This window comes from Misgurnus anguillicaudatus, chromosome 2 (assembly GCF_027580225.2).
Source record: "Misgurnus anguillicaudatus chromosome 2, ASM2758022v2, whole genome shotgun sequence".
In the NCBI taxonomy this organism is placed as follows: Eukaryota; Metazoa; Chordata; class Actinopteri; order Cypriniformes; family Cobitidae; genus Misgurnus; species Misgurnus anguillicaudatus.
This window is the reverse complement of record NC_073338.2, coordinates 47214355-47241886: the sequence shown is the minus strand read 5'-3', so window position 1 is coordinate 47241886 and position 27532 is coordinate 47214355. Positions and strand designations below refer to the sequence as shown.

The window sequence follows — 27532 nt, the reverse complement described above, 5'->3', positions numbered from 1 at the left end:
ATGCTGCATTATCCTGCTGGAAGTAGCCATCAGAGGATGAGTACATGGTGGTCATAAAGGGATGGACATGGTCAGAAACAATGCTCAGGTAGGCCGTGGCATTTAAATGATACCCAATTGGCACTAAGGGGCCTAAAGTGTGCCTAGAAAACATCCCCCACATCATTACACCATTGCATTAATGATCCTAATAATCCTTTAGGTGAGTGTATAATCAATGATCTTAAAAAGACATTACTATCGACTATCGCCATTATTTCTGATGCAATTACCTCAGATATACCAAATGTATATCTATACCAAACAGTATACTAGGATCGTATTAAAGGATACTGCCCCAATGACAGCTTGGGACGATTTTTTTATCTAAATTCCTACATCAGGGGGCCTCCTGGAGGTCCCCATGAAATTTCAGTGAAAAAGACAAATTTTGTTACACTTATTTATTTGTTGCTAATCTCTTATTTGTTTCATTATCATTCTTATGTGTTTTCCCACAATCCCCATACTGGGCTTTGTATAGCAGTATTCCTTGTAAAGCGTCTGAAATAAGATTTATTTCCAAAGTTTTTGTATAGACGGTTTCAGCAGTAACAACATAAACAAGCGGCTGTGGTGGTCTGCACGTAACTTCCGGTAAACTCCGCTAAGAATAAATAACAACAAAGTTCTTTAAACGTAGTTTATTTATAGGCTATAACAAGCAAAAAAACAACACATAGATCAGCTAGGAAATTTGTTCAAGAGATCAGTTTAGCAACTAGTCAGACCATAAAAAAACGAATCCGGAAGTAAAGTTCGCATCCAGACGTGGATCGCGTCAGTCTATAATAGAAATTAATTTGAATTCAAAATGTTTCTCTTTCTCTTTTGTTTATATAACCAGCAGTACTATAAGTGTATCCAATTATTTTCATAAAAAAATATACCTACACTGAGATTTCAATAAAAACCCTTATCTAGAAGTGCACACACAGCAGTGTGGTGTGTACAAGAAAATCACCTTTTATATGGCTTTCCCAAAGCAAAGTTCGGCAGTGTTTAAACAGTTGTTAGGAAAAGAGCCTTCCATAAGGTTTATGGCCTCATGAATGGGTTTGAGCCTGAAAGCCAGGTGCTGCCCCGCTCCGGATCCCCCGGTGTGAATCCAGCTCGCGTTTTCCAGGGCACCTCTGCAGAGAGACACGCAGCCGGCTCGACGCGCTCGCTCGCCGTCTTTCACCCACTGACTCAAGATTCACTTTGCGCAGTACGAAGCTGCTCGGATTTCCTTAAGTTCAAAAACACAATTACAGCCGAACGTACGGCAAGTCGACGAGTATCGACCGAGTTCATAAAAACTGGTCGGGCTGGCACGATGAGGAGAGGACGCGTGGGGTTGATGTAGACGTCACGCGAATTTATTGCGCCCGAACCGAACGTTGCACGGACCGGGACACTCCGGGCTCCTGAAAACGGCGAAATGTTTCTGTGAAATAAGCACTCGTTGTTCGGTTTACGAGCAGAGGTTATACGTGGGCCTGATGGAGTTATCTGGAGCGCGTGGATCTGTTGGGGACGCGTCTACCTGAGCGAACGCGTCGGACGCGCTGAAAGTCTTTGTGCGCTGCTTTTAGGGGTCACTTGGAAACCCTTTCAGTTTATACTGCGCCCAAACACAAACTGCTGGAAATATTCCTCAACATGTGAGTATTTTTCTTTTCAGTCAAGGTTTATTTGCATGTGCTTGAACAGTATTTATCGTAGTGTAACTATCCTCGTGAAACCGCGTACGTTACCGTCTTTCTGCACCTCAACCGATTCCATTTGGGTCTTAAGACGCCGGGACAGTAAACATCAAAGAACAGTGTTAAAAAAAAAAAACGTGTCTATTTAAAATGAAAACACAATGAATAAAAAATCTTAAACAGTGTAAGGATGTGAAAGAATGCAGGTCGTCTAGTGTTCAGCGCGTGTTTACTGTCCTGCTACAAGACATTGATAACAGCACTTTGTCTGGTTTTGAAAAACCAAAAAAGAGCATGCATGTGCCAGCTGTGCTTATATCTTGTTATTATTATAATATCTGCTGAATTGTACTTTATATGTGACTGATGAAGGCCAGTGCAATGAATCAATGGAGATGTTATAGGCAAATAACACCTTTATAAACTGGCCACGCATTGTCCTCTGTGGCTTTATTTATTACACCACATCAAAGGCTTTGCAGTAATAAATAATATTGAAAGCTATTTGCACGAATGCACAATGTTACCAAAGTATTCACAGTGCTTATATAGTACTATGAGCTGTAAGAAATAAATTAAACAGCGGGGTTAGGTAAAAGAAAAACAGGAGTGCATTTAATCACCGTTTTCGCATGGGGTTTGTGAATAGGAAACATGAATAGGGTTCGGTTCAGTTGATTTTAGTTTTGTTCGTCTCTTAGAAAGTCATTTTGCAGCAGCTAAAATGAGATCATTTTACTGCACATGCATTATTTAGTGTGCTACGAGCTGCTCATGTCACACTCGCTGTGTGTGTGATGTGAAAGACAGAAATTCACAGATCAGGGTACTAGTTTGTTGAAAATGTGATTTTGTATTTAAAGAAAATGGACTTGTGTGTGCCATGGACAGTCATTAAAACAAAGTGTGGAAGAAACTGAAACATTATGGTCAATCCTTTTTAAAGGGTTTCGAGCTTGCTTGAAAACGTAATATTTAAGTAACCTTAAATATTAGAAATAAGTTGAATCTAAATTAGACGAAGGTCACACAGGACACATGTTTGAGTTTTAAAACACCACAGATAGAGCTGGAATTTAATGTGTGTGTGTATATACATATACATACATATACATATACATATACATATACATATACATATATATATATATATATATATATATATATATATATATATATATATATATATATATATATATATATATATATATATATATATATTCGTTTTTTAACGTGAACTGACATCCACAGATGTACAAAAAATTGCAAGAAGATGTCTCAAACTAATCTAAACAATTTAAAGTTAGTTTTAGTTGAATGATTTAAAGTGTGTGAGGAACCCATATTACCCCCCTTTCATAGAAAAGCGCTATGATTTACATTTTAAACGCATGAAAGTACAGTGCATTTAATCTCTATTGTGACTCATTGTTTAGCGTTCATTCATTTGAATGCGAAGAGTGAATTCACATGGACAAATGCACAGTTGTGGTGTGCTCTCATTCGCTCCATTTGTTGTGCATGTCTTTAGAGGAAGTGCCATCTCAGCTCACATCAACGGCCTGTGATTTCCAGCACTTCATTTTCCAGGCCTTCATTTACATATCAAAGTGCTTGCATCTCAATGGCCAAACTTGAGCCACCACCAAACCTCCCCCTCCAAAAAGTTTGGACATTAGGATTCGAGGAAGATTTGCATGGGAAAAGATTTTTCTCTTAAGTTTATCAGAGCATCACATCATATTTTAGTTTTAAAAGGTTTCTGGTTCATTAATTGTTGAATTAGTGGAAGTTGTACATTTAGTGTACTACAATAGCCTAAAGGATGTGTACTAGAAAGGAATTCCTTACATTATTTGGTACCAATCCTGAATGTTTATCTTGGGTTAAAATATGAATTGTATGGGTGATTCTCACGAAAACTTGGTTTAAAAAATGTCAAGCATGAAAATGTAAAAATTGCTTAAATTTACTTTTTTTCCCACCAAACATCGCAAAACAAAGTCTGGAGTAAATGGGAACATTAATTTAAAAACTTTTACTTATCATTTAACACTTTTTGTAACATAATTTAAAAAATTAGGCCTAAAAAATCTCATTACCGCAACAGTCAGAAAACATCAACACTGACATATTTTCAAAATGACATGACAAACCTGAAAGAACACAATTTGGAGATTCTGCACATGCATTTAAAATCAGAGTATTATGCTTCTATTAATTAAATTAACATTTAATAAGCATCTGTTGCGGTAATGATAATCAAAATGTCGTGTAAGCAATCTGACAAGACAATATTTCAAATTAACTGTAAAAAAAAATGATCTTACCTGGTAGCCATCTTGAAGTAACTGGTCCATGTGCTTGGTCACTCAAAATCAAACTTTATTAAAATTCTGTATGTGTGCTTAAACTGTTCTCAAAAAGTGTTGCGGAGGATGAGAACATCAGGCATGGACACATCATTTTCCTAATTTTTCTTCATTATTATTATACATGAATATTCAGTAAATTTTTTTCTGTCATCTAAAGTAGTCTAGCAAAACATCCATTTATTTTTTTTCTTAATATTTTTGTGTTAATTTGATTAAATTACAACATAACACATCTTCAAACACAGCCGGACACATTGCGGTAATGAGAATTTCAGCGGAAAATGAGATAAAATTTACAATAATAAATTCTTATGTTGAAATCACACATTGTGCAGGGTAGAACACAGTATTGTGTTAATTCTGATACTTTTTAATGTTACTATATTACACATTTTAAAGCTAAAATCATTAGTGCCGTGGTGTTTCAATGGTTTCGTGAGAATCACCCGTATATTAGAAGAACAAACAGAATTCCAGATAAAGTAGGTTTATCCAGGATTAATTCTTGGACTGTTTTTATTAGGTGCTGCACTTTTTGTTGTTTAATTATATTTTAGTTGATTTTTAAATACTGCTGTGCACCGTCTTTAGTGTCTCATGCTGTGCACAAATATTTCACGACATTTTGTCTATTTTGCAGTATTGTTTATCCCAGCTGATGAAATGCAGACACCAGCATTTTCCAGTTGTTCTCGCAGCTGTTGACTGCTTTTTCCACGGTAGTTTATGCCAAAATACTATAGTTATTGCAGTAAAACTGTGATAAGCTGCACTAAAAAACAAACAAACAGAAAACACACTTTTTATTTGTTTTGTATGATGGTCGTGGCCAGTGTTTGTAGACCGCACCAGTTGATCCTAATTCAAATATTGATTGATTTTTTTAATGTAGTTCAGCATTTAAACAGGATGATCTTGCCCTACACAAACACACATCCATGCATGCCACAATGTGATATAGCAAATACTGAATGTATTCTCACATATTACATTTTAAGGCGCAGGGCGGATTGCTTATCATATCTTTTAGAAAAAATCCTATGATTTACAACAGGCCGGTCGGAAGAAAGCTGCCTTGAAAATAGCATTCAGCTAGATCATATTACGCCACTGGTTTCCTTTCCCACTATTTACTAACTCCATCCAGCAAAAGCCTTTGTACGTCAAAAGAAATGATGGCTCAAGAACTTGCGGCAAAAGGCGTTGTTTGTACGGAGCTGTTCGGAATGAGGAATGACACGTCTGGAAAAGTGAAATAACGATGTTTTGGGAGTGTTTTTGCACGGTGGAAGAATTCAATTGGATGCCACGAGGTGGGAGCGTGGCGTTTCTTCGCGAATGTCTGCTCTGTGGATGAGGAATGCTGATAATGTTTATTTCAGTACTCTGCCGGAGTGAAAGGCTGTCGTAGATGATTAATTATAATCATTAGTATTATGATTTCACAGACGCGTGGTTCAGGATACGTTTCGTGGAATTCCAGACCGTGCCCAACACACGTGTTCACGGCAACCTCTGACATGTGTTGAAATAATCAACGTTCTACTGATTCTGCTTTAAATTTGATTCGCTCCTTAATGTCACCAGCCCAGTGGTTGAGTGTTAGGATGGAGATTGATCCCTTTAGTGTGCTAATGTTCCCACAGAAATGATCTGGATTACTCGAGATCTCATTTCGACTGTCCTAGAAACTAAGTCTCGAGTCCTTCACGTCACTTTATAGAATTCCTGATGCTAACAAGCCACTGCTATCACGTGTCAACCTACAAAAGCGGTTCTCAAAAGATCTGTTTCAGTACGAGTCCTACATATATACAGTAGATATTAAGTATTTGATGTTGAATATTGTAATGCTGTTACAATAAAGAGTACTTCAATTTTGCCTCACTAGCTAAAAACTAAGTTTTTTTTTAGATTTAGTTGTATTTTTAGAAGTATTTCAAGATCTTTTTTAAATGCTAAAATAGACACTGTACAATGTAAAACTAAGACATTTAAAAAAATGTACATGGTGTAATAGTTCCCTATATGATCAGTTAAAGGGATAGTTCACCCAAAAATGAAAATTCTGTCATCATTTACTCATCCTCATGTTGTTACAAACCTGTATTCATTTCTTTGTTCTGATAAACACAAAGGAAGATATTTTGAGAAATGTTAACCAAACTGTTCAGAGGCCCCATTGACTTCCTAGTAGGAAAAAAATCCTTTGTGTTAATCAGAACAAAGGAATTAATACAGGTTTGTGAGTTTCAGGAATGAGTTTGCCATGTATAGCAAACTCCACATTTCATTCTTCTCATAGCTAACTAACAAAACAATAAAAAGTTTTTTTTCCTGCATATGAAGTTATCTTTAAATACCATGGCTAAAGTTGTTTTTTATTCAATAGCATAAAATAAAATTAATAGGGCTGTCAGTAGATTAAAATATTTAATCTAGTTTAATCGCATGATTGCCATGAGTTAACTCGTGATTAATCGCAAATTAATTGCACTTTTATCTGTTCTAAATTTATCTTAATTTTATCAATTTTCAAGTATTTAATACTCTAATCAACCATGGGTGTGGATAAATTTATATGCTTTATGCAAATGTATGTTTACACCAGCCTGTTTACATTTTTGACTGACCCATCAGCTGTTGTTTTGTATATGATTTTCTTTTTCCAGGAGACCCTTTTCTTTCTCCATTTCTGTTTGCTGTTTGCAGCGTCATTTGTGAGTCGGAAGGGGGAAATTTTTTAAATTGATTTATTTATATTTTAACATTCTCTATTAAAGCTTCAAAACAATGTATGATTTGTTGGAATCTGACTAAACATGACAGAACTACACCTGTTTGTAGTTGACAGAGTAAAAAAAATCCCAAATTTCTACAAAAATTACCACATCCACACCTTACAATCACAGGTAAAACTAATAGATTTAATACACACACAACAAAAACCATATCAATATTAAACTTTTTTTTCTGAAATTGAGACAGACAGTTTTAAGATCTACTGCAATGCAAGGATATAATATAATGTTACACATCATATATTTTTCCTCAACAGTTAACCAAACATTTAATTAAGACCTAACAGATTATATCTGCGTGAATTCTTGTCAAAACAGATACACGTCTGTGTGCACGCGCTTCAGATGTGTCAGACAGCGTGAGAAAGATTGTTTTGAGTCTTGGTAATAACTCTTTTAACATCAATCAGGTCCCAAATGTTTTCTCTCTAATGACTATTTTAACATCAAGCAAGTCCTGCACTCTATTTTCTAATTCCTGTATGTTTTAAAACCCAAATCAAAATGAGACGCGCAAGTGGATGAACATGCATCTTTGTGTATTAGTTAAGCATTTAGGACTAGGGATGGTCCGATCAATGCCGATCTCCACTAAAAATATGTGGGTGATCACTATTCTGAATCGGACAGCCGATCTTATTCTTATTCAAGCTAGTTCATGTACTACGGCTTTTGATCAGTAAGTCCTTATCGATCTGAAATGACTGTTAGTTTGAGTTGTTTATAACATGCATTTGAAAAAGCAACACTCGTCAAACATAATTATTAAACATATTCTTTATTATCATGAAAATACCTGAAAAGGTTTTAAGAACAGCAATATAAATATATCCTTAAGACATTTCCTGAAGCTGCGTGTCATCATAGCTGCGTGTGTATTGTTCTTCGTCTACAGCGCATTTTGAGTTTCTGCATGAGAGCGCCCCCTGTCTTTTGGATGTAGCGGCATTTCGCCGTAATTCACTGGGAAGCATAGCAAGCATTATCGGCAGATCGATCGGAGCATCCCTATTTAGGACGTTAAGCCTCTTAAAAAAGTTCATTTTAAATGTCCATTTAGAGCGTTGGATTCGCTAGACGAGAGCCTCATGTTTTTATTTTTATGAAAACCTACAAATCATTAGGCAGCACGGGTCACATTCACTGTCTAAGGGGCAATTCACATTTCGCGTCTTTTGCGCGCTCAAGTTCGTTATTTCAAAAGTAGGGGCGCTTTTTTTTCAGGCGCGTCGAGTTAAAAACATTTTACATTTCTAGAATGCTGCAAGTGCACCTCAGGTCATGTGACAAGAACCAACAGACGATTGCGTTTTCCGTGCGGATTTAGACGCGAAATGTGAACAGTCCCTAAGGGGTTGTGCACACCAAAACTTTTAAACGCGACTGAAAATGCCTGGACAACGAGCGCAGCTTTTTACCCAACAATGAACATTTTTCAACTCGTGGCGCTCAGCGCTGAACGTGGAAAAAACACTGGACGCCGGTTTTCAGCGCGGAAGAAAACTGCTAGTTGCTGGCTTATGTGACAAATGCAGAGCTTCCATTGGAAACAATTGAAAACATGCGCCGGTTGCGGGCGTAAAAGTTTTGGTGTGCACAACCCCTAAGGCTGCGTCTCAATTAATCAACTATGGGGGTCAAACAGAAATTGTGCATTGCGTTAATCGCACGCTAATAAAATTATTGGCGTTAAAAAGAATTTGCTTTTACACGTTATTAACGCGTTCATTTTGACAGCCCTAATAATTAAACAAATTAGCTTATTGACTATTTATTTATAAACCGTTATCTGACGAGGTGTGCGACCCAAAAAACTAGTATAACAGGCAGATTTTTATGCATTTGGCTGATGACTTACAGTGCATTGCAAGGTATACAAGGTATTTTTTATCAGTATGTATGTTCCCTGGGTTCAACCACATGACCATTTGCACTCTTAATGCAATGCTCTACCACTGAGCTACACAGGAACTACTTTTTTAGTGCTAAATTAAAATTCAGCTAGAAAAAAAACAGCTTCCTTAAAAAGCCTACAAAAAGGCCTGTTTTTGATACTTTGTCAAAGAGTGTTTTTAAATTAGTGGTAGTTTTTCTGTAGCTGCCAGAAACCTTTCAGAGCTGAAAAGAAACTTGCGTTTCCCCTCTGAGTACTGCTGAACACATAAGGTTTCTTGAGTGACAGTGATTTCACCCAGAACCATTGATCGTCCTCGAAACTTTTTGAAAGACTGTATGGAGGCCATTAAAATAGTTGCTTTAAAGAGAGACACCTCCCTCGTCTCGGTTATTAGTCATTTCGGTACATTGTATTACAGAATGAAGCTCTACCCAGCAGGCAGGATTTCTTCCCGACTTTAAGAGCAGGAAAGTTGAAATGATGCAACTGCAAACTATTACATGATCTGCTTTCCCAAAAGCACACCTTGATAAGGTGAAGAGAGACGCGCATGAGTTCCTGCTCTTGTTGATCGTGGCGCTGACAATGCCAAGGTCATGGGTTCAAATTTCAGGTAAAAGTTGTTTTGGATAAAAGCATCTGCTGAATACATAACAGCAAATGTTTCTTGTGTACCGGGACAAATCTATAGGGTGCGATGGTAATGCAGCAGTTCTCCAGCGTTAAGTGCAATCTTCAGTCACAGCAGGATTGCTCGACGGAACGTCACTGTCTGTTTCTCTGAAAAAAAGATAAAACGATGGAGAAGAAAACAAGAGATGAATCAAGAGAAATGCATTCCTGTTTTGCCAAAACGATTTTACGCTCCTGTAGGACTATCACGGCACTTACGGCATGTTTATGTGTGATGGAAATGATGGTCTTATCTATCTCTCAGAACAGTTGTAGTTGGTTTCTCACCAGTTGATCTATGTGAAAATTACAGACTGGTTGAAAGCAGCTGGATAGTTGCATTTATTGCAAGAACATACATATTTCAAATCATGGTGGATATGCAAGCCTTGAGTGTGCAACTTTGAAGATGTACACATTTTAATGAACCCTTGATGAGGACTGGCTCACACGTGAATGGGTACTTGCAAATGAGTCGAATAAGTGGATACGATATATATATAAGCGTCCTTATATATTTATCAGTAAATGGATAAACTTTATATGATCGAGTCTGCTTTAATGGCTAAATGAGATTCAGATCAAATCTTTGGAGAGTCGTTTGGGTTTTTGTATGGCTGAACATAATTATCATCAAAGCTCAACATATATGAAACACAAGCAGAACACTGTGCTACATCAAAATGTGTGTTTGTTGGTTCACTGATTTTGTATTTGTGTGTGTGGTTTTACAATGATTCAGCTTAAATGACACAAAAAAATATAGGATATAAAAGTATTAGTGATGCACCGATATGGAAATTTTGGCCGATGCCGATAACTCTTTATATTTGGGGGCCGATAACCGATATACATAGGCCGATTAATATTCATATTATTTTCACAATGAAAAAGTCCCAGACCGGGGACATCTTGTCTTTGCGCTAGACTAGCATACTCTTCTTAAGCCCGCAACACGTGTCATCTTCGTGCTATGTCACAAAAAGCACCAATCAAAACTCCACATGGCCAGCAATGAGCAAGGGAAGTGGTTCAACAAACCAAAATAATCCATCATTTATCGGCTTTCATTTATCGGCCTAATTTTGCTATCAGACCGATAACCGATAATATTAAAAATAAGCAGTTATCGTCCGATAACGATATGTCGACCGATATATCGCGCATCCCTAAAAAGTATATAACATCTTTATAATGTCAAGTTAGGAAATGTTTAATGGATAGGTCCCCAAAAATATTTTTTTTATCTTCATGTTGTTGTAGACCTGTATAAATTTATTTTTTCTGATGAACATAAAAAAATATTTTGATAAATGATGGTATGCACAGATTTGATTGTATCCACTGACGTCCATAGTAGGAAAAACAAATACAATGGAATTCAATGGGTAGTAGGGTACCATCAACTGTGTGATTACCATCATTTATCAAAATATCTTCATCATTTATCATTTTATTACTTTCATAGTATTTGTTTTCCTACTATCGAAGTCAATGAGGTACAGTAACATTTCGCAAAATATATTTTTTTGGGTTCATCAAAATAACACAAAAGTCATACAGGTTTGTAACAACATAAGAGTGAGTAAATGATGACAGATTTTTGGGTGAACTATCCCTTTTAAGTAAATGTGACGGTAAGCATCTCTATTTAATAAAAAAATGACAAAATCAGCCTAACTGTGGGCTCACACCAGACGCGAGTTCAACGATTTGTGCGAGTATATTACATACAAAGTTAATGCAAAGACGTGATCAGACGCCTCCTCGCGTGGGGCGATGTGAATTCACGCGCTATTCACCTCAAATGCATCTTCGTCCCAAGTTGAAAATATTCAAAATTTGCATGACACGAAGTTAAATCCTGCGAGTAATCTAGAGCGAGTAACACGATGCCCCACGTTTGGTGTGTACGTAGCATAAGAATTTCTGAGGATGCTGTCAATAGATTTATATTGTGTAAGCATCTATCCAAACGTATACGAATGTCTATGCGCGTGCTCCATGTACAGATATCTTTAGGAATCCGTTGTTAAGTCTGACATTATGCACCGCTTTGGGGTGTAACAGATCTCAAATTCCATAAAGAAATAACTAAAAACACGCTAATATACACTCATTTCATTATGTTAGACTATCAAAAACCCCTGATCTTAATTTTTATCTCCATAGAAAAATCCGAGATGACCAGACTCATTGGCATTTTTTTACGAATTATTAATATATTGTTGTTGATGACTCTTTGAGCCTGGAGACTGCAGTGTAAACTGAGTTTATACAATTTTCTCTTACATGTGTGATATAAATAAATAATGTTCATAAATATCTGTTTAAATAGCATCCTCGATTGAAATTAGGGGTGGGTGATAGGGGGGGAATATCATATCACAATTTTTTTTTTTTTTTTGAGAAATCACGATTTCACGATTTTATCACCACTGCTTTTTTTAATACAGCCATACTTATGCCCCCATTTAAAAATGCAGTTCTACAAGGTAATAGAATATGCACGAACAGTTCAAGGACAGTACGCGTACAACAGCGCATGCGCGCGAAAATATTGATACGGGACAGCACACAAAAATCACATTGTAATTGTTTTCTCTTTTATTTTCACTTCTTCCAAGAACAGAAAGATGTGGATCTTTTTTGTCACCATAATGTTTGATTCTTTGTTTTCTTGATGTTTGATCTAAACTTTGTTTGCAATGGTAGATCGTCTACTTTTCTTTACTTATCATACATTTTTTAATGTACTGTAAATGTCACAAATCAGTGCTGCCCTGACGGCCTGGTAGAGTAATAATTTGAATAAGAAATCATGTGTCGAACGCGCGGTGAGTATACTTTGAAAGCTCCGCGGACTTGGACGCGGAAAAATAGTATACCCGGCCCTTAACTCGCCTTCATGTTGCGCGCGCCTCAGTTTGACGCATACTTACACTTGCCCCATACTTGATGTAGGCGCAATACAAAGACATTTTAATTGTCCACAAACAAATATCTTACACCCCTAATTGAAATGAGTGAAGGCTTGGACCCGGAAATAGTATTATTTATGTCATGACTTGACTTAAACTGATACTAATGAGATTACTTGAGGGTAAATAAGTTGTGGGACTACCAAGCGAAACTTCCAGTTCATTGCAAACATTTGTTTGTCTCCACTGCCACCTGCACTTTTGTTTGCTATACGTATTTTTTGTAGTTCAAAGTGATACAGAACATATCTTGCTTTTTTGGATGTTAGGACCTGTACGGCGCACCCACCATCTGGCCGGTGAACGGGGGCACCTTTGACGATTAGTCCTCCCTAGGCTTTTTAAAGGAGTAAAACGGTCCTTTAAACACACCCTGCTGGAGCTGCCAGGTTTGAATGATGGATAGTTTCTAGACCTTTTTGGTTTTGTATTAAGCGCTCCGTGTTGGCGCTGCACACCCCGTTGGAGTTGTGAATTGGAGGTTGATGAATGGTTAAAGGTCTTGTTGCTCCATCTATCAGGGGATTAGCATTGACCTGCGAGACGTCTGTACTGGCCCTTGGGCTCCTGCGCCACAACAAATGGCTACATTAGCATAGATAGAGACCACAGGCTTTTCAGAGCCCAGAGCGGTAATATGTTTTTATCTCTCTGTGGGAATTTTAAACTTATTATATTATTTTTCGGGCGAGAGGATGCGCATGCAGATATTGGCGGCGGAGGATGTTGCGCGTCTATTGTGTGTCGTTTAATGCGCCACTCGAGCCGGTTGTCTGTGCTGATTATGCCACGTTTCCCTGAAGTGGAAGGGAGCACGTGAGAAATCAGGTTGATGCGTTAATGTGCGCCACATTATTTCATGCTGATGTCCCGAAGAGCTCGGTGCCAAACGGTTATGAATCATCATCTAGATTCTAATGGCATTGAGGAGGACCTCGATGAGCCCATTTGACATTCATTAGGGGGCTAAAGTATTCGAATGGAGAAGAACTGCATATGTGCATTTCTCAGCTTTTTGTATTGATTATTTTAATCTGAGTTTTGGACCTTTACGTCACTTTTGTTGACTTGATAATACGAAATTATTATATAGTGAATGCAAAGCATTTACAATCATTAATTCTATTTCTTTGCCTCTTTCTCTGATTTTGATGATGAGAAAATGATGCGAGCTGAATTTGAACTTGCGAGGACAACACCTTGATGTTATAAGAGATTTACAACTTCATTTTCACATATCAGTTTTATAAAAGAAAAAGTAGGCATATGTATTGCAAGATTGTGAATTCAAACATTTGTGCTTGGTAATGTCTTTGTTTTTCTCAGACCGAATAAATTTGTGCTTTCCTTTACCGCTAGTTTAGTAGAAAAGTTGATGTGTGTGTTACTGTAGCTCGGTTGGTAGAGCATTGCATAAGCTGCACAAAAGGTTCTGGATTCGATCCCAGGGAACACTTTTTCTGATAAATATGTTCCTTGAATGCACCGTGAGTCTCTTTGGATAAAAGCGTCTGCCAAATGCATAAATGTAAATGCAGTTATGGATGTAGACAGAAACCGCAATTCTGTGGCGTATAGTGCCAGTGAAATAAGAGCTCCTAATTTATACCCCCCCCCTGATTGGCAATGATTTGTTTCATTTGAAACAGGACTGTGAAGAGAGAGGCATGACCGTTTTGCTAGATGTGTCGCAAAAGAGAGTCTGTGTTGAACGGCGGGCGAGAGCTAGTGTGATTGCTGATGATCGTTCAGGGTTTTAATTATGGAAATCATGAGCTCCTAAAAGTGCTCGAGGCAGATCGCGATTATTTCGCTAATGGCGAAAGTCGTGAAAATGGTAAATTTAATTTTATGTCGTGCTACACTTCTGCACAATTACGCAAAAGATGGAATGCAATTAATGTTGCTTTTGCAATCAGAGATCATTTCTCGGGCTTGTTGTATCAGTGTTTGCGATCAAAGTAATTACCTGCTTGAATTGCATGATATTATCAGGTGCAAGTGTAACTACATTGTTACACAGCAACTGAACTGAAGTGGTCTGGCGTTAACTGAAAAAGTGTTTAGCATTGCTTCCTGTTCCTTGTGCTGTTCTGGTAAACACATGAAATCAAGTCAGATATATTTATATAGCACTTTTTACGTGAAATAAACTAAATATTAAATATTTAGTATTATTGCAAATGTTATTTTCATCATAGAGATTGTAATCTGATAAAACTATTTGACTGTTGGTGATTTAGTCAATTAATGTGATAAATAACAAGCATCATATTAGACTAGACATATTACATGGAAATAAGAAAAAAATGTAGACAAGAGGAAGAGTTTGACATTACATAATTGCAATAATGCCATGATAAGTGGTGTTAAAAGCAAGGAGAAATCATTAAGGCAAAGAGAAATTACATCAGGGCCATTCCAGCCTTATGGATGTGACATTTGCAGTCAAAACTTGTTATAAAATTTCTCAGAGAATGCATTTATTACCAATATATTTAACCGTCTGTTTATAATTTCATTAACCCCCGACGATCCAGACATTAGAAAAATATCAGTCTATAGGGAAACATGCATGCATTATGGATAGGGCAGTGCAATTAATCGGTTTTTATTTTGAGCCTATTGTAAAACTAGATAAAAATGTTACATAAAAGCATGTTTTCATAGGCACAGAGTAATCATGTTAAATAATCATGATTATGATTTTACAAATGATCGAGCAGCCCCAGTTATGGATGTGACAAAAAAGGTCATACGTTTTTGGAGGCCACATTCTTTGTAGGATTTTTGTAAATTAAAGGTGCAGTGTGTAGATTTTAGCGGCATCTAGCAGTGAGATTGTGAATTGCAACCAACGGCTCAGTTCACCAAAATGCTATGGTAGCTGTAAAAGGAAAACATGTTTGTTGTCTAAGACAAAATACAGTATTGACGAAACACGGTCTGTAGAGCAGTTTGTATGTTTAGGGCTACTGTAGAAACATGTTGGCACAAAATGGAGACTTCCGTGTAAGGGGACCCGCGCAGTATGGAGATAAAAACGGCTCATACTAAGATAATAAAAACAATACAGTTCAATATGAAAGGTCTTTATACACCACTGATAATATAGTTATGTAGATTATATTGCATTTCTGTCATAAAAGTTTCACACTGCACCTTTAAAATTACAAAAATCAGAAGCAATAACACCCAATTATACGATATATCAGTATGGTTAAAAACTGTGCTTGGTTGACATTTGCATGGAATTGCTCGTCAACATCAATATGTTCACCCCAGCACCACACGCCTATACAAAACTGAAATAGTGATGTCCTTAAGATTGTAGCAGGGCCATTTCAAGAAAACCTATATTAACAAAATTTACACTAAGGCCTGTTTTTACTTACAAGGCTTATCTGAAGCCAGGACTAGGCCTTTGTTAAATTAATATCTAAATTCTGTTGTGTTATTTTTATTACAATGCTAGGTAAATATACCCAGCCATGAGTTGAAACAACCCAGCATTGCGTTGAAACAACCCAGCATTGCGTTGAAACAACCCAGCATTGCGCATGAACAACCCAGCATTGCGCATGAACAACCCAGCATTGCGCATGAACAACCCAGCATTGCGCATGAACAACCCAGCATTGCACCGCAACAACCCAGCATTGCGCCGCAACCACCCAGCATTGCGCTGAAACAGCCCAGCATTGCGCTGGAACAACCCAGCATTGCCCTGAAACAACCCAGCATTGCCCTGAAACAACCCAGCATTGCCCTGAAACAACCCACCATTGCCCTGAAACAACCCACCATTGCCCTGAAACAACCCAGCATTGCGCTGGAACAACCCAGCATTGCGCTGGAACAACCCAGCATTGCGCTGAAACAACCCAGCATTGCGCTGAAACAACCCAGCATTGCGCTGAAACAACCCAGCATTGCCCCAAAACAACCCAGCTTTGCACTGAAACAACCCAGCATTGCCCTAAAACAACCCAGCATTGCGCTGAAACAACCCAGCATTCCCCTAAAACAACCCAGCTTTGCACTGAAACAACCCAGCATTGCCCTGAAACAACCCAGCATTGCGCTGAAACAACACAGCATTGCCCTAAAACAACCCAGCTTTGCACTGAAACAACACAGCATTGCCCTAAAACAACCCAGCATTGCGCTGAAACAACACAGCATTGCCCTAAAACAACCCAGCTTTGCACTGAAACAACCCAGCATTGCGCTGAAACAACCCAGCATAGGTTTATTTATTAACCCAGCATGTGTTCTGTCCAATTTTTCCCCAGCACTGGGTTAAAAATAACTTAGCAGATTTTACAGTGAAGCATCTTTTATAAACATGCCCTCGAAAAAGACGTTACTGGTTTGTATCTTAAGGCAAATCAATGGCATTGGCATATTTTAAGATCTGTCAGTGCAATTTATTTTCTGTTGAGACTACTCAAACATTTGTTTTAGTCTAGGACCTTAAGCCTTGTCTGTAAAACCAGGGGTAAGTTAAGCTAATGTCAGCAGTCTCCCAGTAAGTAAACCAAGATGGTGACAGTGGCAAGGAACCAAAAATTCAAATGTGGAGATTAAACCCTTGTAAGAAACAAAATGTCAAGCGTTTGAGGAATGTTTTAAATGAAGATAGCAGAAAAGGCATTATAAAACACGTGTATGGTATTACACGATTTTGTCACCTGCTAACTGTCTTTAGTGTTGTCACATTGCTCTAATCAAATGATCAAGTGCTGATGCTTTCTTATTGCTCAGGTCAGGAAAGCGATACAGGCAGGCGCTTGGGGTAATTTGTTACTCGACAAATCCAAGTTTTCAGTTCAAAAATCATAAGTTAGATGTTGTAATGACTTAAGAATCGAATTTAATTGATCTTGGCCACATAGATTTGCCTCGCAGCCTCTGGCAGGGAGGGTTAGTGTAACCACTAGTTTACACACCCTAGTTTAGGAACTAAAAATACTCAAAATCCATTCTAATTTCGGTCCTATGTCCTTTTAATTCATGAGCCTTTAGTGATTTGCTGATGGTGTCGTTAGACCTGTAATGATGCTCTTCTGTCTGTTTTGAGCTGTCACAGACCATGATGAAAATCAAGGCGGTCCAACCAATGACAGTGAATTATTGAAAGGTTTGTTTTCGTTGAGTGGAACCCGGCAAGCTTTTAACTCGGTGTGTCGGTTCGTCTTCTGTATGGTAACTAAGGGACGCTACACAAACACAAGAAGGAATTACGTTCCGGGGAAAAGAAGAGGGGAAGAAAGCTGGTGTGGTGGATTGGGGGCAGAAAATGAAATGAGAGCGTCTCGCCAGCCAGCGGCCGGCCTGAAGATTAACACGAGGCTGGTGACAGAAAAAAACATGAAGAATTTACAGGCTGTACGGGCGGGGGAAATTCTCACAGTTTTAATCTATGCATATTGTGCTTCTATATCAAAGCCCGAGGTGGCCGTCCTCCTGCGTCGACTTTATGACGAAAGTAGTTTATTTCTAATTGAATTTTTGTTTGCCAATGCAGCTGCGTGTTTGATGCAAATTTTGTTTCGCATTTATGAACAGAGCATTACAAACATGAATAAAGAGCAAATGTATTCAATATATCTGTGAAAACGTGGCTTATTGATTATTAATGTGAAGCGTTGAGCATTAATGCTTGCTTATTAACTCGCACAGATGCTATGGCTGTGGTTAGATTTTGGGCGTCGTTTCTGGGGGAATAGGGGGAGTAACCCACCAATAATCAAAACTGCAATTATAACCCCCCATCCACATATGATTCATGTAAACATATAGACAGCTGAAACTTCAAACACCCCAATGTTTAAAACAAATCTACGCCCTTGGGTTAGATATATTTATCTTATTGAAACGAAGTTTAATATGTGGTTAAACGTGTCAGCATTGGCTTCCCTTGTTCTGTTGACTTTACCCGGTTGAATTTATTATCTTGTTTACTAGATAAGTGCACATGAACACCACTACAAGGTCATATTTACCAATAGGAATCCTGTTTGTCAAAGACGAGACGTGGTGGAAAAACTGTCATGGAAAATAATCATTAATTTTTTGATTCTGTTTAGTGACACAAAAATTATACACTTCAAGTTTTCACTGTGAATCTTGATTATATCAGGGTTCCCACGGGTCCTTGAAATCCTTGAAAGTTTGGAATCTGGGGGGAAAAATTCAAGGCCCTGAGAAGTTTTTGAAAATATACATACATAGATACAGGTCATGGAAAGTGCTTGAATCTATTTTATGCAAGAATTTTTCTGGAAAAAACTCCATATATTCACTATGTTGTGTAGGATAATATCATAAAAATTCTAGACTGTTTAATCACACATGCTAAACTGTTCACTTTAAATGCTTATATCTTCTGTATGCGAATGTTGATTCATACCAAAATGCTTTTTTGCACAGTTGTGTTTCACACATGAATACGTCTCGAGTTATGTATGTAACTGTTGTTCCCTGAGAAGGGAACGAGACGCTGTGTCTCTCTTGCCATACTTCCTGCGTCCCTGTAACGCCGTCTTCGGCAATATTTCAGATGGCGATATACTTCCTGGCTCCCGCGTCTCCCTGTCTTTGTTGTTAAGCCTCACCATTGGTTGAATTTGATATACACATTCAAACACACTTACCCCTGGAGGTGTCCCCAAAGTGTCACTGAAGTGACGCAGCGTGAGTTCCCTCAAAAGGGAACTGTAACAATGTATCTTAAAAGGTAACACAATGTAACCTTGCTCTCACTTGAAATGTGTCCCTACATTTAGTCCTTGAATTTGAGATTATTGGACCTGGAAAGTCCTTGAAAGGTCCTTGAATTTGAAGTTAACGAAGAATCCTGTTTTATGCATACTTTGCATGTTTTGCACAAAGTCCACAGTGAAGAATGGCTATACAAGTTGCAAGAAAACAACGCTCATTAAGCAGTTTTATGAGGCGACAGGTTTGTGCAGCGAGACTTTATTGTCTGTGGCAGCACAGAAATATGAATTACACGCATGATTCTGTCGTCATTATTATTATAGTGTGTTAGGCTGAGAGATGCAATTTTTGATTTTTTTGAGTTATTGATGACGGGCCATTGAATTATAAGAAAATAATGCACACCCAAGGTGGTAATGCGGCACAATGCGAAGCGGTTGTGCATTATTTTCGAATAATTTAAAGGACCGGAGTCAATTATTCTGCTTATACCACGGTTACGACAAACATTGCTCTGATGCCTATTTTTTAGACATTCGACAAGTTAGGTTTGTGGTTTACAGAAAAATAATCAACAACCATTGAACATTTCTCAGCCAATCAGATTCAAGCATTCAACAGACTGTGTTATAAGCAATGTTAGATTTTAACCAAATCCAATTGAGATCAACTAAGAATAAATACATTTTATAGCCAAGCGTAATCCACCAAAGGGCCCCTCTGGTTTTGGTTATTTTTTCAGGCCACATTACAATTTATTTTACCAATGTCCATAAACAACCTCAAGATTATGTTTTGAAAGTCTATCGTAATTGCTTTCTCTTGGTGTCCCGATTCCATGCCAAGTGCTCAGGTGTAGCTGTGAATGGCACCATGTAATTGTGTGAAGCAAACTGAATAAATATGGTAGTTTAGGCCTGCGGGGTGTTTAACTGTTGATCTGTGGGTACTCTCTATTCACTCACCAGTTGACTGATAGGACACATTACAGCCTATTCTGTTCATAGTTAATGTGTGGTTGTCAAGCCAACTGCATTTTCTCTTCTATATGGTGAAATGTGAGGGAACAACTGAAGTATGTGGAGGAATGGGTCGCTGTGGGCGCCTTACAGTTCAATCCATGATAAAAAAAGCAGGCATTAAAGAGAAAATTTTGTTTTGATTTTTTTAATAAAAAGCAAATGATTCAGAGATCTGACACTGAGAAGAATTACAGTATCGCACACAAAATAACATTTCTTTTTAATGAATGGATGTTTGAGTCATTTCTGAGTTCAACACAAAGATTATCGGTCGTAGGGCATTAACATGCCTTATTATGACTTCTCTGTAAGATCTGCTAACCCGAACAAATCGCTCTGGCTATGCTGGAGATTTTCACATTACTTAGACGATAGGGAACCCAATGTTAATAAAAACAACGAAACTGAGAAGAGAATAAAAATTAAGCCCATGGCTTAGCTAGTGCTGAAATTGGCTCCGAAAAAAACGTCCTGCCATTTAATCAGTCTGCGTGGATAGAAAGCCGACATGCTGACATGAATCTTTCCATGCAGAAATATCTAATGTGAGATCATTGGCTCGCTGATTGACACCTGAGCTTTGTGACACCATTTCTGCACCTTTACCCGCATTTCGATACTTTTCAGCATTTTCGCCTGGTGTTGACACCCCACCTGCCATGGGCATCCAGTGGCTGTCTCCCTCATACCGTAACTTGTGACAAGTTCGTAACGTCGCCGTAGCCGAGAAAATGACATTAAATCCTCGAGGGGGAGACCCAGCATGCTGTAGTCTTGTCAGGGATTGTCATCACAAAGTGCAATGCCTCGGAGAGGCTTCCGGTGAGAATGTCGGAGATCTCCTCTAGGCTGCTCTGCACCTCTCCATGCACATCTGTGTGCTTGATAATTACCCAGAAAGCATATCTTCGTTTTATGAAATTGCCTGCCTGGATATTTTGTGATGTAACAGAGAGCTATTTTGATTATCTGTCTTTTTAAATGTAATGCTATCTTTTGGTAGTTAAAGATTTGTAGACAGTTCTTGTTTGATCACATAAGCAGTCTCTAGAATGCCAGAAATTGTTAGACTTGCTTTTTGGATAGTATCTTTGTCCTTTCACATCTGAAGCTATTATCTTGCTGTGGTTAAATTAGTTTTACTGATTTTAAAATCTATGCATAGTGGTGTAAGTGGCCTCCAAAATAAAAAAGCACCATCTAGCTTAATTTGAGCTTGCACTTGGATGCAGCTTTATGTTTCATTTGTGTTCGCCTCAATTACTATGCATGTATGTATGCATACTTTATTTTCTCCCATCTTGGCCCTGACAATTGAAAATAAATTAACATTCCAGCTCTTTTATGTTTTTCTCTTTAAGGCTGTCAAGAATACTTGAAGGCGAACCCTGAGAGGTCAAGCAAGACTCACTAGCTGTCAATCTTCCTGTGTGACCCGCCCGTCCTTTTCTTTTTCTCTCCCATTCTTTTCTTTCTCATTCATTCAATTGCTTTCTGTCTTAGAAACTCCTTCTTGGCTATTCTTCCAGCAGTCACCTCCCCAGTCTCCGAAAGGAAGCCGGGAGTGCTGTGATGAATCTCACATTCACAAACAGAGCCATATTTAACATTAAGGCTTCCTAGCTGCCGTTTTTTTCCCACCCATTCATTTTAATTATAATTTAATTGCCCTCTTTCCACTCTGATAACATGGGAAATTTGAAGTGCACACTCATTTTTACCCTTTGCTATAATGATGGCATCTGTCATCTTGTCTAGATGACTAGAGGGGATTTGTCATGAGATATAAAGCGTATTGTTGTTTTTTTAATCTTGACAAACAACGAGAAAATGAGTAAAATAAATGGCTCTTATTCATGACGGATCATATTTTACCCCCATGGAGCCTTTATGGAAACCTAGAAATGGTGCATTGCCAGGGATATGAAATAGCTTGAATGATCAAAAAAGCAGTTATTTCATTCATGCGAAAGCAGAAACTCTCCCGGATTCCTGATCTCTGCTTTTGCAAAAAATATGATGTCTCGGAAAGGAATGGCGCAAAGCTCTAATGCTAATCGCTTAATCCTTTTATTTCAAGTCAGAACAAATCCAGTCCGAAATCTGCCAAACAAAATGGTGTTTAGGAGGATGATAATGGTCGGCTCCTGCGATTTAAGCCTCCAGACATAAAGCGAACATGTTCCTCAGCAGGGTGAGAGTTTGCGCACTATAATGAAGAGAAATAAACCATGTCGGGCAGACGGTGCAGTCCCTCACTTTTCGTGAGCCCCCCACCCACTCCTCCTCGCCTCCCGTCTGCCAGGATCAGCGTCTCGGCAAACTCAGCAGGGTACAGGATTTTCCGGCGAGTTATATCCATGATCGACGATTACCGAAGTACAGATCAACACCACACTCGAGACACCCTGTTTGGGGATTGGCACGGCTGTGTGCTCTTTCTGCAGGATATTTGGAATCTTGATCCCATCAGGATTCACCAACGCACCACATGATTTTCCTACCTAAACACACAGTCAGCGATAAGGTCGATTAGATGTAGGCTTTGATTAGGTTAATTAAGTGTATTAGCGTGAAGCGAAAAACTATTCAGCCTAAATATATCCTAGCCCTGTTTCCGTCCGGTGCTGATACTCGAATGGTAAATATTCCTGTACATAATGTGTTGGAGAATTTGACTTTAAAGATACTTTAAATGACATTCCTACTGCCTGCTAGTTTAATGTTGCGCATCGCTCTGATTCGTCCTTGTTTGACGCCACTGCTCGAATTGAAATGCATCTGAAAAGGGAACGAACGTTTCCTGCAGCTGGATTTCTAATGAAACTTAATTAAATTCTGTCTGCTGTATGCTGCGTTTTGTTGGAACTTTCTCTTCTTCTCTTTTCATCAGCATCGCTTGAGCTCTGAGAACGGCGTAATGTTCATAGTTAGGTTCATTATAAAATAATCACGCCGCTTGATGATGAGAAACCTTTGGTGAAGCACACATCAAAGTGCGAAATTCCGCAGGCGATGCGAATGAGTCAAAACCACAAACTACCTGTGCCGTACATGCTGAGCCATTGCATTGTGGGGATGGAGGAGGAGGGGCAGTGCTTTTCTTTCCTGAAGATGAAAGTATTATTTAGTTTGTGGGTGGGTGGATGTTTGCGTGCGTATGCGCACGCGTGCGTGTCAGTGGGTATGAATTCGTGGGCAAAGTGAGTTTGACATGTCATCCGTCTTCAGCGTTTGACGTTGCGTTATAATGAGCTCGGGCTCCCCAGGGTCTCGAATAGTAACCTTTTCCAAAGGAGACAAAGCAGTCTGAATCTGTTCATCCCACCCCCATGAGATAACGGAGAAACAAAAGCAAACACACACAAACATACACACAACACACACACACACACAAAAGGAGAGGTGTTTTTAATAGTTTACCGACTAAACCAGTTGCCAAAATAATTATTATCCACCACAGGGTGGGTCGAGGGGAAGCCGGAGATGTTGAGAAATGAGGGATGTGTCTGTAATCTTCATAAACAGTGAAATTACGAACGCAAGTATAGGCGTGTGAATGCCACTCAGAGGTCCAAAGATAGCTTTTGACTTCCCATGAAATCCATCATGTCCCGAAAGCTGAGTTGAACGGTGTTAATGTGGCACATTAAGGTCTGTGGAGACCAGCTTCCGAAATTCAGCTTTGGCAAAAGGTTTCAGCGAAGCGAGACTCGACCACAAAACGCTTTTGGTGGATCCAAATTATACGGTATGCTTTAAAACAGCGCTTTTTTTAAAACTGGGCTTTTAAATTTGAGACACCGAAGCCTAGATTTACACATCCCCGTGATTGTTTACTCAACTGAAATTAACTTGGTTACGTTTTTGACTTCAACAAAACATTTTCGTAAAAAGACAAATGCAATTGAATTAACTTACATTGTAGGAGGGACTCGAGACATATCTAGAGACAACATCACAAGGACGTGCATGATGGTGCACTTTTTTTACTTTAACTAGTAAGAAATCACCCAGTAATAGTATTGGTCAATGCATTTTTACACTACATTTTTTCATAAAAAAAAAAGTTTTAATGAAAATTGATCTACCCACTCTCATACTTTCTCAAAACCAGATGGGAGTTTTGAAACAGAATTTGAGTTTGATTGATTTGAGATTGTTGCTTTCATATGTTGTGCTCAAAGTAAAACCAGACACGGATCTCACATTCCATTACAATTCTTTTGTATAGGTAGACGAGTTATATCTTTTCTTTGATACTGCAGATCAATATCTATCTCACTAGCACTTGGCTGCTGTTGTAGTGACAACATGGTAAAAGTTTAAACAACCATGTAAAGAAATCACTGTGTACATTCCAGTTACCCATTACTACATCATTTATTGGAGAAAGACTGACTAAAATAAACATAATGAGTAAACATCACTGTATAACGTTTGTATTTAAATAAATTGTCCTCGGGCATAGTTTCTGTTTGGTTGTTTAAAACACACAAGATGCATTACGATGTAAATATTTCCACAGGGCACATTAAAGTTAGGACATTTATGTATTAAATTCCTGTTTTTTACATTACTAAAGAAAACATTTTTTTCATGTGTTTTCAGATGGAAGATGATCGGTGAATCTCTAAGGACAACTGATCGCTGACATCGTGGCCTGAATACTTTATCATTCCCCTTTAAAGTCACCCCTATCGTCCAGCTTCTGGAGATCGTCTGTCATTAACTGCGATGGCTACTTCACTGTGGAAATGTCCTTTTTTGCATGGACTTCTGTTAACTGTGATCTTTTTGCAATGTTCAGAAGGTAAGGCCACATGCTTTTTTGCAATTTGGACTGCTCATAAAATGACACCCTTGAAATATTGAGGGATTTAATACGTAACGTGTTTAGTGAAAGCGAGACACTTTCCTCGCACGTGTCTGTGTGTTTGGTTTAGTTTGCGAATTCAATTAGTTCCGCTTCGAGTCTGCGTGTTATTTTGCAGTCCCACACTTCTCCTGCGGGCGAGAGCGCTGAAATCTTGTTTGGGATGAGCGATGTGAATGTTATGCTGGTTGAAAGCATTTGAAATGCAGGCGGCGTGATTATCCGCGCACCTGAGAACATGAAGCATGTGCGTTGGGCTGGTCGCCAAAATGACTGCGACAAAGTGAAATCAATATTTGACTATATCTTCTTTGGCTCTTTGGGTTTGATCAACACGTTCAATCATAATTACATGTGTGGTTGTATGCCATCGAAACCACGTCTTTACATAATCGCAGTCTTTCTTTTTTCTGTGCTTTTCAGTACAAAATTGATTTAATCACACGCTCGAGTGCCAAACATTAATTATACACAAGCAGCACAACATATCTTCAAACAGAGACTATGCTATTTTTTCCACCTTTTTTGCTTGTCTGCTTTGCTGTGCAATTCATGAGCTAGAAATACCAAAAAGTAAAAGAAATTGCTGATACGTAGCAGATTTTCCATCAGATGTGAGCATTGTTTGCAGTATTATAACTTTAGGTTAATTCCCAACACCAAAGTGATTTATTTTGGCATTGTCTTTGGCGTAATTAGGTTTTTGGTTTCTCTTGACGTGCAAGCTCTTAGCTCAGTAAATGATCAGTCACCAATCCATCAGTAGAGGAATGAGCGTGGATCGCTCTAAAAATATCTCATCCATCCACAAGTCATTTAGCATTACCCAGAACAATCCTGGAGCTAAAAACCAACCGCACATCCAATGAGCTCCTCACAAAACAATCTTCTCAGTTATTTTTCTTCCTCCACATCTAATGATGGATAATCACACAAAACTTTCAACAAACCCTTTAAAATCTAATGTAAGTTTTCCATTTGTTTTCCCCTCACATTTATGGTTCTTGAGAAATCAAAACATTGAAACTATTTTGCAAAGTTAAATATTTATGAAACTTTACTTTTTGTAATTTATTGACTTTGATAAAATACAAATTAGCAATTTTAAAGTTTTAGGATTTTTAAAAAAAAAGTCATGTTAAGTTGTCAGATTTTTTACTTGCACGCATACCCGCTCTGGTACATGTGGCCAAACAAATAATGAGAAGCTGAAATTCATTTATTAAATCTTACCCAAAATGTCATTTTGTTTTGCTTCAGCCTAGACTTGCTTGTTACAATTAGGCTGTAAAATGTAGTTATCTGACTCTAGGAAATGTCTACGCATGTTGCAGTAATTGATGTAATTATGATGTTCAAAGCAGAGTATATACGGTACTGTCTCTTTTCACATACACACCATAAATGTGTCATAGTTGGAATAAACCATCTGTGGATTGTAAATTGAGTGATGTTGTTCAGATGCGGTTGAAAGAAAGAGACGGTGAATAATTCGTCATCACAGATGAAGTTTTGAGAATATGCGTCTTGAGCGTTGAGCCGTGAGTTTGCATTTTATTGAGGCAGAATGTGTTAATGGAAATGTGGAAGTCATAATAGTAGTAGATTAAATTTAAGTTTGTCCATGCAATGTGAGACAGATTTCTTTATTAATATGTTTAACAGCACACACTTCAAATGTCTTCAAATAAATGAGCTATGATGCTCACTGAAATATGTCAAGGTCATGTTTCATCCAATTATCAAAAGAAAAATAAAAGTTTCGTAAAGATTAGTTGTAGGACTATTATGCTCGTTTGATTCGTGGTATTATCGTAAACGTTAAACACATTTAAACTCTTTTCAACTGTTTTAAGCCTACCATTACTGTAATTATTTCAATGATAGAAGTGTAATGTGTGAATATTAGTATAAATGGGCTTAATTGTATTATACTAAACTCAGGGCTCCAGACTGCCACTAAATGGTGGCATTTTGGCACCAAAATTTGAGAGTGTGCCACTGAATTTTACATCCAGTCGCACATGTCCGACTAGTAAATTTGACATTTTTTTGTGATATGACACTGAATTTGAAACAGCACATTGTACTTTCAGAAATTAGTAGAAATATGATTATTTGGTTAGCATGTTGATTTACAGTGTGTGCCCCTAAATTTTCTGGTTGCGCCCCTAACATTTTCATCTGGGGGCCCTGTGCTCCTAGTGAAAAAAAGTTAGTCTGGAGGCCTGAAACTAAATATATAATTTCTGAATATTATAATTTTTTTTTCTTTTGATGTTGGTGTAAAATATGACTCGGATATATACAGCAGCATGTTTGACTCGCAACATTTCTCAATCCATAAATGTAGCAGAAACTTGTATTAGCAGAAAATTTAAAATTAAAAATGAATTTAACATAAATTTAAACATTGCAACAAAGTGCCGTAGGGATGATGTATTTTTGTAGGCTA

General features: G+C 38.0%; 1 protein-coding gene across 6 annotated transcripts in view; it reads left to right on the top strand.

Annotated features, from left to right (window-relative positions):
- Positions 1-1145: 1145 nt before the first annotated feature.
- LOC141350977 (adhesion G protein-coupled receptor L2-like) overlaps positions 1146-27532 on the top strand; it is a 153663-nt gene continuing 127276 nt past the window's right edge. For 2 of the 6 annotated variants that reach the window (XM_073856879.1, XM_073856873.1), the window contains exons 1-2: positions 1152-1685; positions 24813-25014. In XM_073856879.1, the coding sequence (XP_073712980.1) occupies positions 24939-25014 (76 nt within the window). In that variant the 5' untranslated portion in view covers positions 1152-1685; positions 24813-24938. Of the gene's footprint in view, positions 1686-24812; positions 25015-27532 lie in introns of all 6 variants that reach the window. The other 4 variants (XM_073856881.1, XM_073856875.1, XM_073856890.1 and 1 more) reach the window with 3 other exon arrangements.